Consider the following 14,476-nt stretch of genomic DNA (forward strand, 5'->3'; position numbering starts at 1 on the left):
CACACACACACACACACACACACACACACACACACAGGGTCCCAGGGAATGGTGTTCTATCTCAAGATGGTCTCTAAAGCCCTCTTGACTGGTAGAATTCTGACTTCATTGTGGCCTTTATCTAACAGAGGAGTATAAGGTCTAAATGAGCTTGTTTTAAATATAACACTCAAAATTTCACAAAGTGGAACTTCTAATTTGTGAACATTTGAAAGGAAGGGAAATAACCTGGTATCCGTCACCTTTATCTTTCAAGCTTCAAATTTTCCAAGACAGAAAAGGGGTTATGGACAACCCCCCAAGACACTGTCTCTCTTCTGTTTGCTCCTAATTGATTCATAAGAATAATAGAGGGCTTCCCTGGGGGCGCAGTGGTTGCGCGTCCGCCTGCCGAGGTAGGGGACACGGGCTCGTGCCCCGGTCCAGGAAGTTCCCACATGCCGCGGGGCGGCTGGGCCCGTGAGCCATGGCCGCTGCCACAACAGTGAAAGGCCCGCGTACCGCAAAAAAAAAAAAAAAAAAAAAAAAAAAAAAAGATAATAGAATTCCCCTGTGTTCCTAGAATGCCACTGGGATTATATTTTTATTCTGAGAAAGAGATGGGAATCAGTTTGCAAGTTCTAAAATTTCCAGGGAATATTGAAGATGCCACTGTTTTGAACTTCCCTCCTTTATTTCTTTTTTTTGTTTTTTTTTTTTGTTTTTTTCCGTACGCGGGCCTCTCACTGTTGTGGCCTCTTCCGTTGCGGAGCACAGGCTCCGGACGCGCAGGCTCAGCGGCCATGGCTCACGGGCCCAGCCGCTCCGCGGCATGTGGGATCTTCCCGGACTGGGGCACGAACCCGCGTCCCCTGCATCGGCAGGTGGACTCTCAACCACTGCGCCACCAGGGAAGCCCCCTCCTTTATTTCTTAAGGGTAGAAGTTAGATTACACTCTTTCACATACTTGAAAGAGACACAATAACCCAAGCAAATCTCTCCTCTCTACTAGCAAATCTAACCCTGTACCACTACTCTTGAACAGAAACTATGTTTTTGTGGCTTGCAGCAACTCTGTGTATAATTATTGCTAGCCATACTGGCATAACAATGGCTTTAGTGATAACCCCTATAGCTCACTATCCCAATTTAATTGCTTAGGGGACATGAAGATCCATGCCAGACAGGGTGTCACACATTATGAATGTGTCCAGTGGGCTCTGATCCTGGAAGTATTGGGTGATGGTGGGGCAACAAGGTTTGAAATGTGTAGTCAGAATTGGTCTGTGGAAAAATTCTTCCAAATTTACATCTTATATATGAAATAAACTAGATAGGAGTTTTCTTAAATCTGACAACAATCCCTAAAAAGTTAGACAACATTATCAATAATGAGTTGTAAAACTGAAACTTTTCTAATCTACCAATAATAAAAAACTAATTTTGAAGAAACATGCTAGAGGAAGGACAATTATTTTTCTGTTCTCCTTAAGGAAATGATATTAATGAAATTATTATTAAATGAAGAGGCAGTCAAAGAATGTGCACCCAGAAAGCATAGGGGGAAAGTATTATAAAGGTGTGTCAGGCAGTTAATTAAATTATTGCTATTTTTCAAATTTTATGATATTTAAGATATTTTTCAGTTTTTAAGCTTTGCAATTTTTTGTAATTTCTTTTTTTCATTATAAATAAGTATTCACTTTCAGATCTAATTTGTATTTGTAATTTTATATTCTTTTTCTCTAAAAGAACTGTCCAAATTGTGTAAGTTTCTGGCCCTTGAAAACCTTGATTAACTCTGCATAGGAGCTTTTAAATATTTAGGAATAGGATAGAGCTTTTCCTTTTGGTTAAGACTAATAGTAACACAGTCAAATGGGTTCGTGACTTACTAAGCCTGGAATCTGACCTCTGCAATGGAATTGGTAGCTCTGGGGTGTCAGAACTGAGAACAGTGAGCGGCATGTAGATTTATCACCAAAAACTCTGCAGGAAGGAAATCTGGGTGGAATTTGGCACTGAGTATGAATTTCTGTTCCAGAAAAGAAATCTTCTGCAAAGAAGGTCTGCTGAAATGCCCTGGTGGAGCTTTTATCTAATTTAAAAAGGAAAGACTTTGAGGCTTTTCAGAAAAGTGTGGAACACTGGATTTGAGGTATCTAGGTTCAGTTCATCTAGTTTTGGTTCCCGCACTATAAAGGAAAAGTTAAGATAAGCTTGACACAGTGGATGACGATGACAGTACTCTCCTATCTAACTGCCCCTTCCTATCCTCTGTCAGTGACTGCACTGGGTTGATGGATATTATGGGAGATTCTATGAACAATGGGCCCAGCAACCCCTGACATGATCTAATAACAGTTTATCTCCCTCAAAAGAGCAGATGAGGGCTTCCCTGGTGGCGCAGTGGTTGAGAATCCCCCTGCCGATGCAGGGGACACGGGTTCGTGCCCCGGTCCGGGACGATCCCACGTGCCGCGGAGCGGCTGGGCCCGTGAGCCATGGCCGCTGAGCCTGCGCGTCCGGAGCCTGTGCTCCGCAACGGGAGAGGCCGCAACAGTGAGAGGCCCGCGTACCACATAAACACACACACACACACAAAAGTAGTTTACGAACAGTAAATACATAAAGGCCAAGAAAGAGGAAGGACAGGGTGCTAAAGGGATAGCTAGAGAGGCAGCTAACAAAAAAAGAGCAGATGAGATTAATGCACTGAGCTTATCATTCTTAAGCAATTTATACACTTATGTGTATCATAAGAGATACACTTATGTGTATCTCTGTTTAACCCATTTACGAGTAATACAGCTTGCTTGCTCTTTTTGGTGTGTATGCCCTGTTAGAAGATTTGTTATTTTATATCCCAAATAAAGCAAAAGAAAGTTGTAATTATATTCCACCATGGGCCTACAATTTGGCTCCAGGGGCAGTAATAAAAAATGGTGAGAGCAAACCCCCTGTTTGCCAGACTGGCCACCCAGTGGTCCCCATGGGAAGGAATCACAGGTTGCAGGAAAATCCCTTCTGTCCTCTCTGATCTCCCAATCCTAAAATGGTCTGAGACTAAGTACAATTCACATGATTGAAGACTCCTTTCTTTAAGCTGGACTCAGGGTGGGTAATAACTGGATATTACTTAGCATCACATTTGATAGGGAATTGAAAGTATCTGGAAGCCTTTAAACAGTCTCCCCTCTGTCTGATGTCATGGAATTTCTACTTCATTGTGATCAAAAGAATCAGAGTACAGTACACAGAAGTGCACCATGCCTTATTTCCGCAGTTCTGACAGCAGTGGGTCACTGTCTGAATTGTTTATTTGGCTCTCCAGGCTTCTTTGTGACTTAGCGATAAAGTCTATTATCCAGAATAATGATGCATTCTGCAGGAGAAAATGACAGTAGGATTATGGCTGCAAGACAGAAAGGATGATGGCAGGTTTGCCTCCAGTTTGTTTAAACAAAGGCATTTCCCAGAGAATATGAAGTATTCCTGATGATGTGAATTCTGTGAGATTGTTGTCTTTCTTTACATTTTTTCTTTATCATTGCTGGGTCTGGTGAACTTGAAGAATCAAGTAATCTATCACGGCCATGCATACACATTGATAGACACGTGCAGGTGGTTTAACAAAGCAAACAGTCCCGTTTATATTGGACAGTATTCTTGATGCTGGTTTGAGGCTAGCTCTGAATGTGTGGTTTTGGAAGGAAGCAGCATTTCTGGGGAAGAAAGACTACCCTCCCCTAGTTTTACCCAAAACTCATTATCAAGTAATCAAAAAGAAGAAAAGTCAAGGGTTGTTGACTTCTCTTGATGTCCATTCCCTTCTATCTAAATAGAGATCCTAAAGTAACAGCTGAAATGCGTCTCCTGGGAGAAATTTCTACCTTGGTTCTCCTACCCCTGGGTACTCCCACCCAAACCTCCCTGAACCCACAGTTCACTCTTTAGAAATGCGACTGTGAATTGTACTAGCTTTGCTTTGTGATCAGCATAGTTCATGACTTCTTTCTGACAGTGTCAGGTTCTGCTTTTCTCCGTGGCTGGCAAAGGTAACTGTCCTTTCATCCTCTCCAAAAGAGGTTCCAAAGGTGAAAGTCTATGGCGTTCCCCCCATTTGGTGGTTGTGTCTCTCTCACTTTAGTGATAGCCATCACCGTGGGGCCTGGTGCTTGGCCAGGCCTATGAAGAGACACCCCCTACTCTGTTCTCATCTTACTGTACCTTTTTCTATGTCAGTCTTGATCTGTTCCTCAAGATCCTCTGGGGACACATAGAAGTCCTCTTCTGGCATCGACGATTTAGGCCGGCAGCGTCCACAGCAGCAGTTGCAACAGCAGCACAGACAGCAGCAAAAATAGCAGCCGGTCAAGAGGCCAATGATGACAAACAAAGTCTAGGGGAAACAGGCAGAGCAAAACAGGGGTGAGGGGTAGTGGGGTGTAGGAGACCCCAGAAATCAAGTGTGTACCCGTGTACCTCCAGAGACCTGAAGGCATCACAGTTCACCCCAGAGACCGCATATTCACCCTCATCCTTATTCCATGGAGGACTATCTTTTTAGTTTCCTTGGAAACAAATTCCTCATAAAGTTTTACCTAACAGGTTAAGCCAGGAACAAGTGACTTGCAGCCAAAGTAATGAAGTATGACATTTTCTTCTTTATTCTTAAGCCATGGTGATCACTACTAAGAGCAGAGCAAACAAACCAACAAACAAACCAACAAACATAACCTCTACAGGTCACATGAGCTAACCCAGGGCACTGAACCATTCTCACCAAGAAGAGCTAGGGATAGCTAGTCCTGACACCACCGCATTCCCCTCCGTCACCACGTCCGGCAGCCTCTCTCCTCACCATCTCCGCCTCCTCCCCATTGCCTCTCTCCTGATTGTAGGGCTTTAGAATGGATCCCCTTACCTCTGCTCTGGACACTTCAGTAGCCTCCTAACCGACCTACCTGCTTCCACTCTTGCCTCTAGCCCGCTCTGCGTACGGCTGCTGGAGCTTTCTGACATGTTCTCTTGAACCCATGCAGCGACTCTCCTGCCTCTTCGAAAAGGCTGCAGCTCCTTATTAATGGTCATCTGGCCTCTTCCAGTGCCTTCCCTGCACCAGCATGGCCCTGTTCCTGCCATCCTTGCAGAGCTTTGCTCTTCCTATGGATTCATCTGCCTAGACACCCACTGTCCCATTCCCTAGTCATCTAGAAAATACCCACTCCGTGTTTAAGATTATCTCAAAGATCCTCTGTCTGCCATCTTTCCTGATCCCCATCTCCTCCAGAACAATTACTCCCTCCTTTGTGCCCCAACTGTGTGCCATACAAATGTCCACCATAGTCTTGTTTTGTTGACACTTTAAGACAGTGATCAGTTGATAATTCTGTCTCAGACTGTGAGCTTCTTCAAGGCTAAAGTATATGTTAGTTGCCTTTCAACCCCTCCTCTACCTAAGGATCTAGTACCTGGAGTGTGGTAGACAGTAAATGCCTACTGAATTAGTGAATGTATTAATTGATTGGCAGATAAACAAATGATTTGTTCCTCGTGCTGAACAGCGCCAGGATTTCCCCACGAGCATATAAAAGGGTTCCTCACTAAGTTTGCCATAGATAAAGGTTAAAGACTTAAACTCTCCCAACCCAACCTGAAGTGAAAACAAGCCCATTTTTGTTAATTGAGCAAGATAAGTTTGTGATTTTATTAAAAATATGTTATTTGAAATAGAAAGTGATTTTATACACCCTCACACCTATAATCTTTTTGCTATGGATTCTCTACATTTTCAGAGTCATAAATTTCTTAAATTATTCTGCAAAGTATAAAAAAACTTCCTCCTCACCCACTGCCTCTAAGACCCTCCTGTGCAGTGTTCCTGAGCCGGTGCCCCAACAAGCACCCCCCTTTTTTTTTTTTTTTTAACCTACTTTTGACCTTTTTTGCTTTCACTTCCCATTCCCATATTTTTTCTCCTCTCTGAAAATTTCCTTTAATACATGTATAGTTTTGTTCTTTAATTATTCCAACTAGATTATTTGCCTATTTTGCAGAAATAACCTTTTGCCTTATCCTTGCGGTGCTTAGTGCAGTACAAGGCATAAGTAGGTGTCCATTGTTTTTAAAATATTTTCAAATTGGTACACTGATTCATATATGTAATGCATACTTAATACATGATCACTGTGTGTCAGGCCACTCTAAAGGGCACTGGGCAGTTAGGCTTTGGCACAAGCAGAAGGGGAAGGTCGATTTCTTTGTAGCCTTAGTTTTAAAGAGCCACATCAGGAATTATTTGATGTATATCTCTTATACTACTGAACAGCTTCTGTTTGTCTATATGAATTTTGATCAGTTTTGTCAACTTCTTGGGCAAGGAAATCTATTCTCCTTTTTATGCAGGTAGGCCCCAATATGCAGTCGGGTGCTGGTGTGTAAATTATCTAGAACTCCAGATGTACCTTCCCATGGAAATAGTGTCATACCTGGGGGTTAGGTTCCCACAGACACCTGTATTTTACATAAACATTCAAACTATCATCGTAAATGACATTGACAATATGTACACTCTCATTCTAAGTTCCAAATCCTCTAGGCAGAAACTTGTCTCCCTCCCAAGTCTTCAATGATAAAGAAAGGATGTTTCAGTGGTAATCCCAGTTATGCCCAAGAAGAGGAATTCTGAGGACTGCAGAAGGCAAATGAGGCTTTAGGCTGCAGACTGTCTCTCCCCACGCCTATGAACAAAAACATATTCTCTCTCGTCCTGCGTATATAAAGCTATTCAATTTAGCAAGATTTATTTTAGGGGAAGAAAGTAGGAATCAGAGTACTACTGAACATGACATCTGCCTCTGGAGATCTGCTGTTTCTTTATTAATTACAACTCATATGAATGTGAGTTCATCTGATTTCACAAAATGTGTGAATTGTGAACTTACTACATGTATGTGAACTGTCCAAAAAAGATGCAGAGGGACTATATGTATGATTCATATGTAAATATACTTTTATCAGAAGATAAGGATATTAATACTCATAAACAAATATAAAACTATCACCAAGCATGCATATACTAGGGATTGTTAGGAAATCACACAAAATTTACTTTGAAAAGTCAATGCCGGTTGCACTAAGTCCTTAAAAATGTTGCCTTTTTCTTGGACTAGATATCCTTCTTCTCTCTCTCTCTTCCTCTCTCTCTCCAACTCAGTGTGCTCCACTGTTTAATTCTTACCTTTTTCCCCTCATTTCCTTCTCCACTACTTCACAGCAGGCTCCATGTGAACCTATGACCTAATTACCATGTATTCTCCGCAGTTCTGTGTTTGCTGATGTAGCCTATGCTATAGATAGGAAAGTACATGGCTAAATTTGTCCCATAATAATTTTTAAACAGTTGTCACACTAATAAATTATTTTAGGTTTTCTGCAATGAGTCAGTTCTTAATTTGTCATTATGGGGGTAGGGAGGGCAGTCAGAATTAACCTGAAGCTTCAAGTTCAAATATAATTAATGTCTAGAAGTATTTTAAGTCATGCTGTATTTTATAATTATTGGGGGAGCTAAAGCAAAAAAGATCCTTAAATAACAGCTCCTTTTATCTGTAAGAGTTTAGTAATATAGTAAGGTTAGACTTTCTTTGAGATGGAGTCTAAAAGAGTGAATAATATCATGATCTTCTAAGAAATTGTTTTCAAGAGAACAAAAAATCCAATTCACCTTTGCCCACCAGCTTGACAGCATGAAGTAGGTATTAACATTTTCATCTCCAAATTGCTCGGCCACATAGAGTCCCAGTGATCCGTACTTGTCGTATATGTTTCTTTTTGACATGTCAGTAAGTATTGTGTGGGCATTGTTGATTTCTTTAAACTTCTCAGCAGCACCTGGATCATCTGGATTCTTGTCTGGATGGTGTTTCAAGGCCAGTTTTCTTTGAAATTTTTTTAAAAAGTGAGGAAAAGTGTTACTTGACAGGTATTACAACGACATTTTAGAAGGGCATTATTCATTTGTACATCTTTTATACATGTAAATACCATGAAATGTTACATTTCATAATAATGTTGATTTAATTAAGCAAGTTTCCATTAAATGTTGCCTCGCGTTTCTAATATGCAGGCACAATAGTATTGTTTCTCCCCTCACATCCTCAAAGGAATTCTCAATAGCTGCATAGCTGTTGAGTCTTAGACATTTTGCTATTGGCAAATATGTGAAGTTTATTTTTACCTGGAAGCTCATCAGTAGCCCACCTCAACATGCAGAGGCCTTTAAGAGTTCCAGCAACAGGACCAGTTTATATCACAATTTCATTTAGAACTGGAAGACTTTTCCAGAATTAACAAAACTTCACACCACATATTCTAAAAATTAAAAACTGTCAAAAAAAAAATCTCTGATTTATACACGCTTGAATAAATATTATGACCCTTTCACAATTTTTTTGCAAATCCTAATTCCCTTTTGTTTTTATGGACAAATACCGTGACTTACCTTGTATTCAAATGTGTATTTGACCTCTTTTCAAATAGGTCTTCCCACTTCAAATAATCTGTAGAAATTTACTTGTGAGTACAAGGCCCTCTCTCCTCTGTGGATCATAAAGCAGTTCCAGAAGGGTATGAGTGTGTGTTGTGTTGCAGTGTGTGCGTATTGGGGGCAGAGGGGTGATTTGTGAGTATTCTTTATTCTTCAGTTATAATCAAGTATTAAAAATGTAAAATGGATGTAAGAACTGAGCTATGATAATCAGGCTCTTTCCCGCACTTCCCTCCACGGACAGATTTAAATTGATGAAAGCCATGTTCAATATTGAGTCGAGTAATTTTTCCTCTACAAAGTCAATTAATTTTAAAACTCTCTACTGGAAATTCCACATGACTTATTCTCCCTACTGTGCCTATTATAGGCATATGTAGGAATGCACCTTAAGCTTTTGTTTATTTTATCGGTTTAGGTTAAATTGCTTCATTTTAAAGCAATAATAAAAGGCCATAAGTAGAGCAAAAAAATAAAGTATATCTTATAAGCCAATCTATACAATAAACTGAAAAAAATCACACCTAGTTTAGGAATTAAAGCATTGCTGGTTAGGAAGTAGGTGAATAATTAAGCGGTTTAACATCAGGATGCTTCAAAAGTACCAAAATATTTAAAAGCGTAAATCATGGTGTATAATACATTCTAACTCTGAACTCAGAATAAACAAAAAGAATAAAACAATAATAGTTCATTTTAAATTTGTTTAATCAAACATTTTTCATCCTTATTTTTTGAGAGATGTTTGGGGTATCTATAAATTCTTATTGGAGACATTTTACATGCAGAATTTATGATAAAATCTTCTAATAGCACAAAATGCCAATTTTGTCATTTTAAAAAACTTTTATAATGTTTACTACATGCCAGCACTATTGTAAGCCTGTTATAAATATTAATTCATTAATCTTCACTGCAGCTCTATGAGACTGGTATTATAATAATCCCATTTTACAGTTAGGAAATTTAGCCACTGAGAGGTTAAGTAACTTGTCCAACATCACACAGCTAATAATTAGAACCAGGCTTTGAACACAGGCAATCTGACCCTGAGCATTATGCTGCCTCCTACATATTTTTAAATTAAAAAAGTAAGACATTGGGGCTTCCCTGGTGGCGCAGTGGTTGAGAATCTGCCTGCCAATGCAGGGGACACAGGTTCGAGCCCTGGTCAGGGAAGATCCCACGTGCCGCGGAGCAACTGGGCCCGTGAGCCACAACTACTGAGCCTGCGCGTCTGGAGCCTGTGCTCCGCAACAAGAGAGGCCGCGATAGTGAGAGGCCCGCGCACCGCGATGAACAGTGGCCCCCACTTGCCACAACTAGAGAAAGCCCTCGCACAGAAACGAAGACCCAACACAGCCAAAAATAAATAAATAAATAAATTTAAATCATATGGACTTCTAAGAAGACCTCTGCTTAAAAAAAAAAAAAAAAAAAAAAGTAAGACATTGCAAGGACTTTGGCTTTTGGTCTAGGTGATGTGGGAAGCTCCTGGAGTATTTTGAGAAGAAAAGTGGTATGATCTGACTTTAGTTTAGAAGGATCACTCAGTCTTGGAGAGGACAAAGGCAAAAGCAGGAGACTCTTTTAGGGGAAGCTCCTGGTGGTTTGGACCAGTGTGGTAGTGGATGATTAGTTGGAAGTGGTTGGATTCTGGTACACTTTGAGGGCTAGCTGATGGATTGGGTGTGGGATGTGAAAGAAAAAGAGGAATGAGGGATGGCACTGAAGTTTTGGCTTGAGCAACTGGAATTTTGGAGTTACTATTTAAAGAGTTGGCAAGAGATTTTTTTTGGTAGTAGGAAATTATTTCCTAGGATTCACAGTTCTATTTTGAACACCTGTGAGATGCATATTAGACTTACAAGTGTGATGGAGGTAGAGAGATATATGAGCCTGAGTTCAAATGAGAGTTACTCTGGGAGATGTACATTTGGGAGTTCTCAGCAGGTAGATGGTATTTAGAGCCATGGAACTGGAAAAGATTCCCAAGTGAGTTGGATCCAACGTAAGTCCAAGGGCTGAGCTTTGGGAAGGAAGAACTACAGAGGAGATGAAGAAAGAAAGACCAGTGATGCAGAAGGAAAAATCCGGAGAATATGGGGTGATGGGATCCAAGGGAACAAAGTATTTCAAGGAAGAGGGTGGGCACCTGTGTCAAGTACTATTGACGACAGGTCATGTACAATAACTAAGAAGTGATCACTGGGTTTAGTGTTACAGAAATCTTTGGTGACCTTGACACGTGCACACACATACACACATAACACGTATACACATGCATATATGCACATACACACACAGACAATTGTATATATGTCTTTATATAGGGAAAATAAAGCAGAAAAATAAGTAGAAATAAAGAGAAAAATGAAAGGTTATAACCATGCTTAACGGTGATTATAGCTGTGGGATTATAGGTGATTCTTTGTTTATTCTTGTTATAAAAAAATATACATACTACTTGTGCAGTTCCCTTCCCTACGTATTTTTAAGCTCCAGTTAAAAATTTTATGCTCCTTTAATAACTGAAAGTTTAGAGTTTGTTCCCTTAAATGACCCACTACCAAATTAGAGGGGGGGAGGAAGGAAGAAAGAAGTCCTCAAACTTTAATAATACAACAATCATTATCAGAAAGTCTCAAGTGGATTCTTTTAAGCACATTAATTTTAATGGCTCGATATTCCTGGAATTCTCACTCTGTGCCCTGGAATACAATTGCAGCATTTTCCCCTACCAGTTCCAGAGATCATGTCCAGGCCAACCAAATGCAAAGGCTCTTACTTCTGCCCTGAAAGAAAAAAATCCCTGGAAAATGCCTCTTTACATATATTTCTTTATTTCTAGGGTTCAGTTGTAGACCAATGCACACTACCCAAGACTTATCTGGAGAAACGTGTTATTTTAAGATGCTTGGATCTTTGTCAGCTTTCAAGGGCAGATGCACTCAACTATTTATCACATTCCTCTAACAATGGAGCTGGCAAATTCAGAGGGCTGGAGCACCTCCATTTGTAACAAATCCAATTCCTGGTAATCAGCAGCATTCTGACTCCTCTTGGCAGATGCTCTTGGCCCTGAGGAATCCTCAGGAAATATGGCTAGCAGAGACAACTGCCAAAGTTACACAATTGCTCAAGGAGGTAGTTGATCAATGACTCACCCCCTTGGTGTTGTCTGTACAGCAGGAAAACATGGAATTTAGGGTGCAAGGAGAGTTGCTTGGAGTACATTTAAATATAACATTGCCTATTCACTTTAAAGATCTTCCTTATAATTTCTCATTTTATACTTAAAAGTGATGTAATGTTCAACCAGAACATGAGCCTTTAATTCCAAATCTCCCTATACTCTTAGTCACTGTTAATCTGGTATGGCTATAACTAATATTAGAAATAGCATCAATACCTGTAATTTCCACTTCAAAATCCCATAACAGCTTTCAACTGAGTGGCAGATAGGATCAACGTGGATTTATAGTTGTAATTACCAAACCCTCCTAAGATCTACCTATTTTGAGGCAGTGGACTAATTCTAAGAATTGTGATGCCCCATTCTCTTCCTCACACCATCTAACACCCAGGTGAGATCTACCTACTATTCTCTAACAGTCTGTGAATCACCTAAGACCCAGTTCAGACCGTGTTGCCCCAGCTCAAGACCAAATCTATCTCCATGGGGTTGGAATGTCAGAGGAGACCTTCTTGTTTGGAGCCTCAGGGAGCTAAGTTCCCCCATGACATGGCTGTATCTGTAGCTGCCTTTCCCCACTCAGCACATTTTTAGCTTCCCTCTCCAATTACCTTTTGTTGCTTCCTATGTCAAAGATTTCCCCATTGCTGTGTGACTTTCTGCTAGACTCCCTCAGCCACAAAGCTTGTTGCCCCTCCCATGTCCCAGAAGAAAGCTACCTGCTACCTAAAATGAAAGAGTAGAAGGGGGGGTGAGGCACTGGTTTCTTCCTGTATCCCAGAGCCGCTAAGAGTGCCCTCGCGGCAGAGGCAGCAGCATCAGCAACAAAGGTAGCAAAAAGAAAGGAAAAAATCTGAGCTCATGTTAGATATAGACTGTTATTTCTAGGAAAAAAAAACCTGACTATAATGGGGAGAAGACTGGTGGCAGATAGGAAAATGAACTGCTATCAACCAGAGTTTTCAGGTGAAAACAAACCCTAGACTAGTAACCCTACGTGTTTGGCAAGTATTGCAGCTATGGAACTTAATAGAATGTCTTCATAGTAGAAGTTCAGTGGAACTCTTGTGCCCTCTTGGACGCAGGCAACACCCAAGTGAAAGTATAAGAAACCAGTATATGAGTTCCAATGCACATCTCCCTGACATTTGGTATTGACAGACATTTTAATGTTTGACGGTCTGGTAGCGCGCGCGTGTGTGTGTGTGTGTGTGTGTGTGTGTGTGTCCCTTTGTGGTTTAATTTGCATTCTCCTAATTACTAATGAGGCTGATATATATGTCATTTGGATATCCTCTATTTAAGTGTATGTTGGTCTTTCACCAGTTTTTAGTTTCATGTTTAAAATGAATTTGTAGGATTTAAAATATATCTATAGTATTCTATATATGAATTCTTTGTCAGTTTATGTATTGCATATGTATTCTCTGTTTCTAAGGCTTTATTGTTGTTGTTAGTTTCCATATGGAATCTTTTGGAGAACAGAAGTTCTTTTTTTAACTGTTTTTTTTAAAATTTATTGGAATATAGTTGATTTACAGAGTTGTGTTAGTTTCAGGTGTACAGCAAAGTGATTCAGTTATACATGTACATATATTCATTCTTTTTCAGATTATTTTCTCATATGGGTTATCACAGAATATTGAGTAGAGTTCCTTGTGCTATACAGTAGGTCCTTGCTGGTTATCTACCTTATATGCAGTAGTGTGTGTATGTTAATCCCAAGCTCCTGATTTATCCCTTCCCCCTCTGTTTCCCCTTTGGTAACCGTAAGTTTGTTTTCAATATTGGTGGGTCTGTTTCTGTTTTGTAAATAAGTTCATTTGTATCATTTTTAAAATTAGATTCCACGTATGAGTGATACCTTATATTTGTCTTTTTCTGTCTGACTTCACTTAGCATGATAATCTCAAGGTCCATCCATGTTGCTGCAAATGGCATTATTTCTTTCTTTTTTATGGCTGAGTAATATTCCATTGTATATATATGTACCACATCTTCTTTATCCATTCCTCTGTCGATGGACGTTTAGGTTGCTTCAATGTCCTGGCTATTTCAGATAGTGCTGCAATGAACATTGGGGTGCATGTATCTTTTCAAATTATGGTTTTCTCCAGATATATGCCCAGAAGTGGGATTGCTGGATCATAGGTGGCCCTATTTTTAGTTTTTTAAGCAACCTCTATACTGTTCTCCATAATGGTTGTACCAATTTATGTTCCCACCAGCAGTGTAGGAGGGTTCCCTTTTCTCCACACCTTTTCCAGCATTTATTTGTAGACTTTTTGATGATGGCCATTCTGACCGGTGTGAGGTGATACTTCATTGTAGTTTTGATTTGCATTTCTCTGATAATTAGCGATGTCGAGCATCTTTTTATGTGCTTTTTGGCCATCTGTATGTCCGGAAATTCTTAATTTTAATTAGTTTAATTAATCAATCTTTTCCTAAATTAGGGAAGATATTGTCTTATAAACTCTTTAAAATCTTTATAGATTTGCCTTTCACATGGAAGTCAATGACCCATTTGTAGTTGATTTTTTAATGCAGTAGAAAGTAAGCATACAATTTCGTTTTTAAAATATGGATATCCAATTATCCTAGCATCTTTTTTTTTTTTTTTTTTTGCGGTACGCGGGCCTCTCACTGTTGCGGCCTCTCCCGTCGCAAAGCACAGGCTCCAGATGCGCAGGCTCAGCGGCCATGGCTCATGGGCCTAGCCGCTCCGCGGCATGTGGGATCCTCCCGG

The 14,476-nt window shown here is 40.1% G+C and overlaps 1 protein-coding gene across 2 annotated transcripts in view; it reads right to left on the minus strand.

The window, feature by feature from the left end:
• DNAJC5B (DnaJ heat shock protein family (Hsp40) member C5 beta) overlaps positions 1 to 14,476 on the minus strand; it is an 84,142-nt gene that overhangs the window by 12,053 nt on the left and 57,613 nt on the right. For both annotated transcript variants that reach the window (XM_007111828.3, XM_007111827.1), the window contains 2 exons: positions 7,710 to 7,923; positions 4,211 to 4,382 (listed from right to left, as the gene is read on the minus strand). In XM_007111828.3, the coding sequence (XP_007111890.1) occupies positions 4,211 to 4,382; positions 7,710 to 7,923 (386 nt within the window). The remainder of the gene's footprint in view (positions 1 to 4,210; positions 4,383 to 7,709; positions 7,924 to 14,476) is intronic.

Source organism: Physeter macrocephalus, chromosome 15 (assembly GCF_002837175.3).
Source record: "Physeter macrocephalus isolate SW-GA chromosome 15, ASM283717v5, whole genome shotgun sequence".
Lineage (NCBI taxonomy): Eukaryota > Metazoa > Chordata > Mammalia > Artiodactyla > Physeteridae > Physeter > Physeter macrocephalus.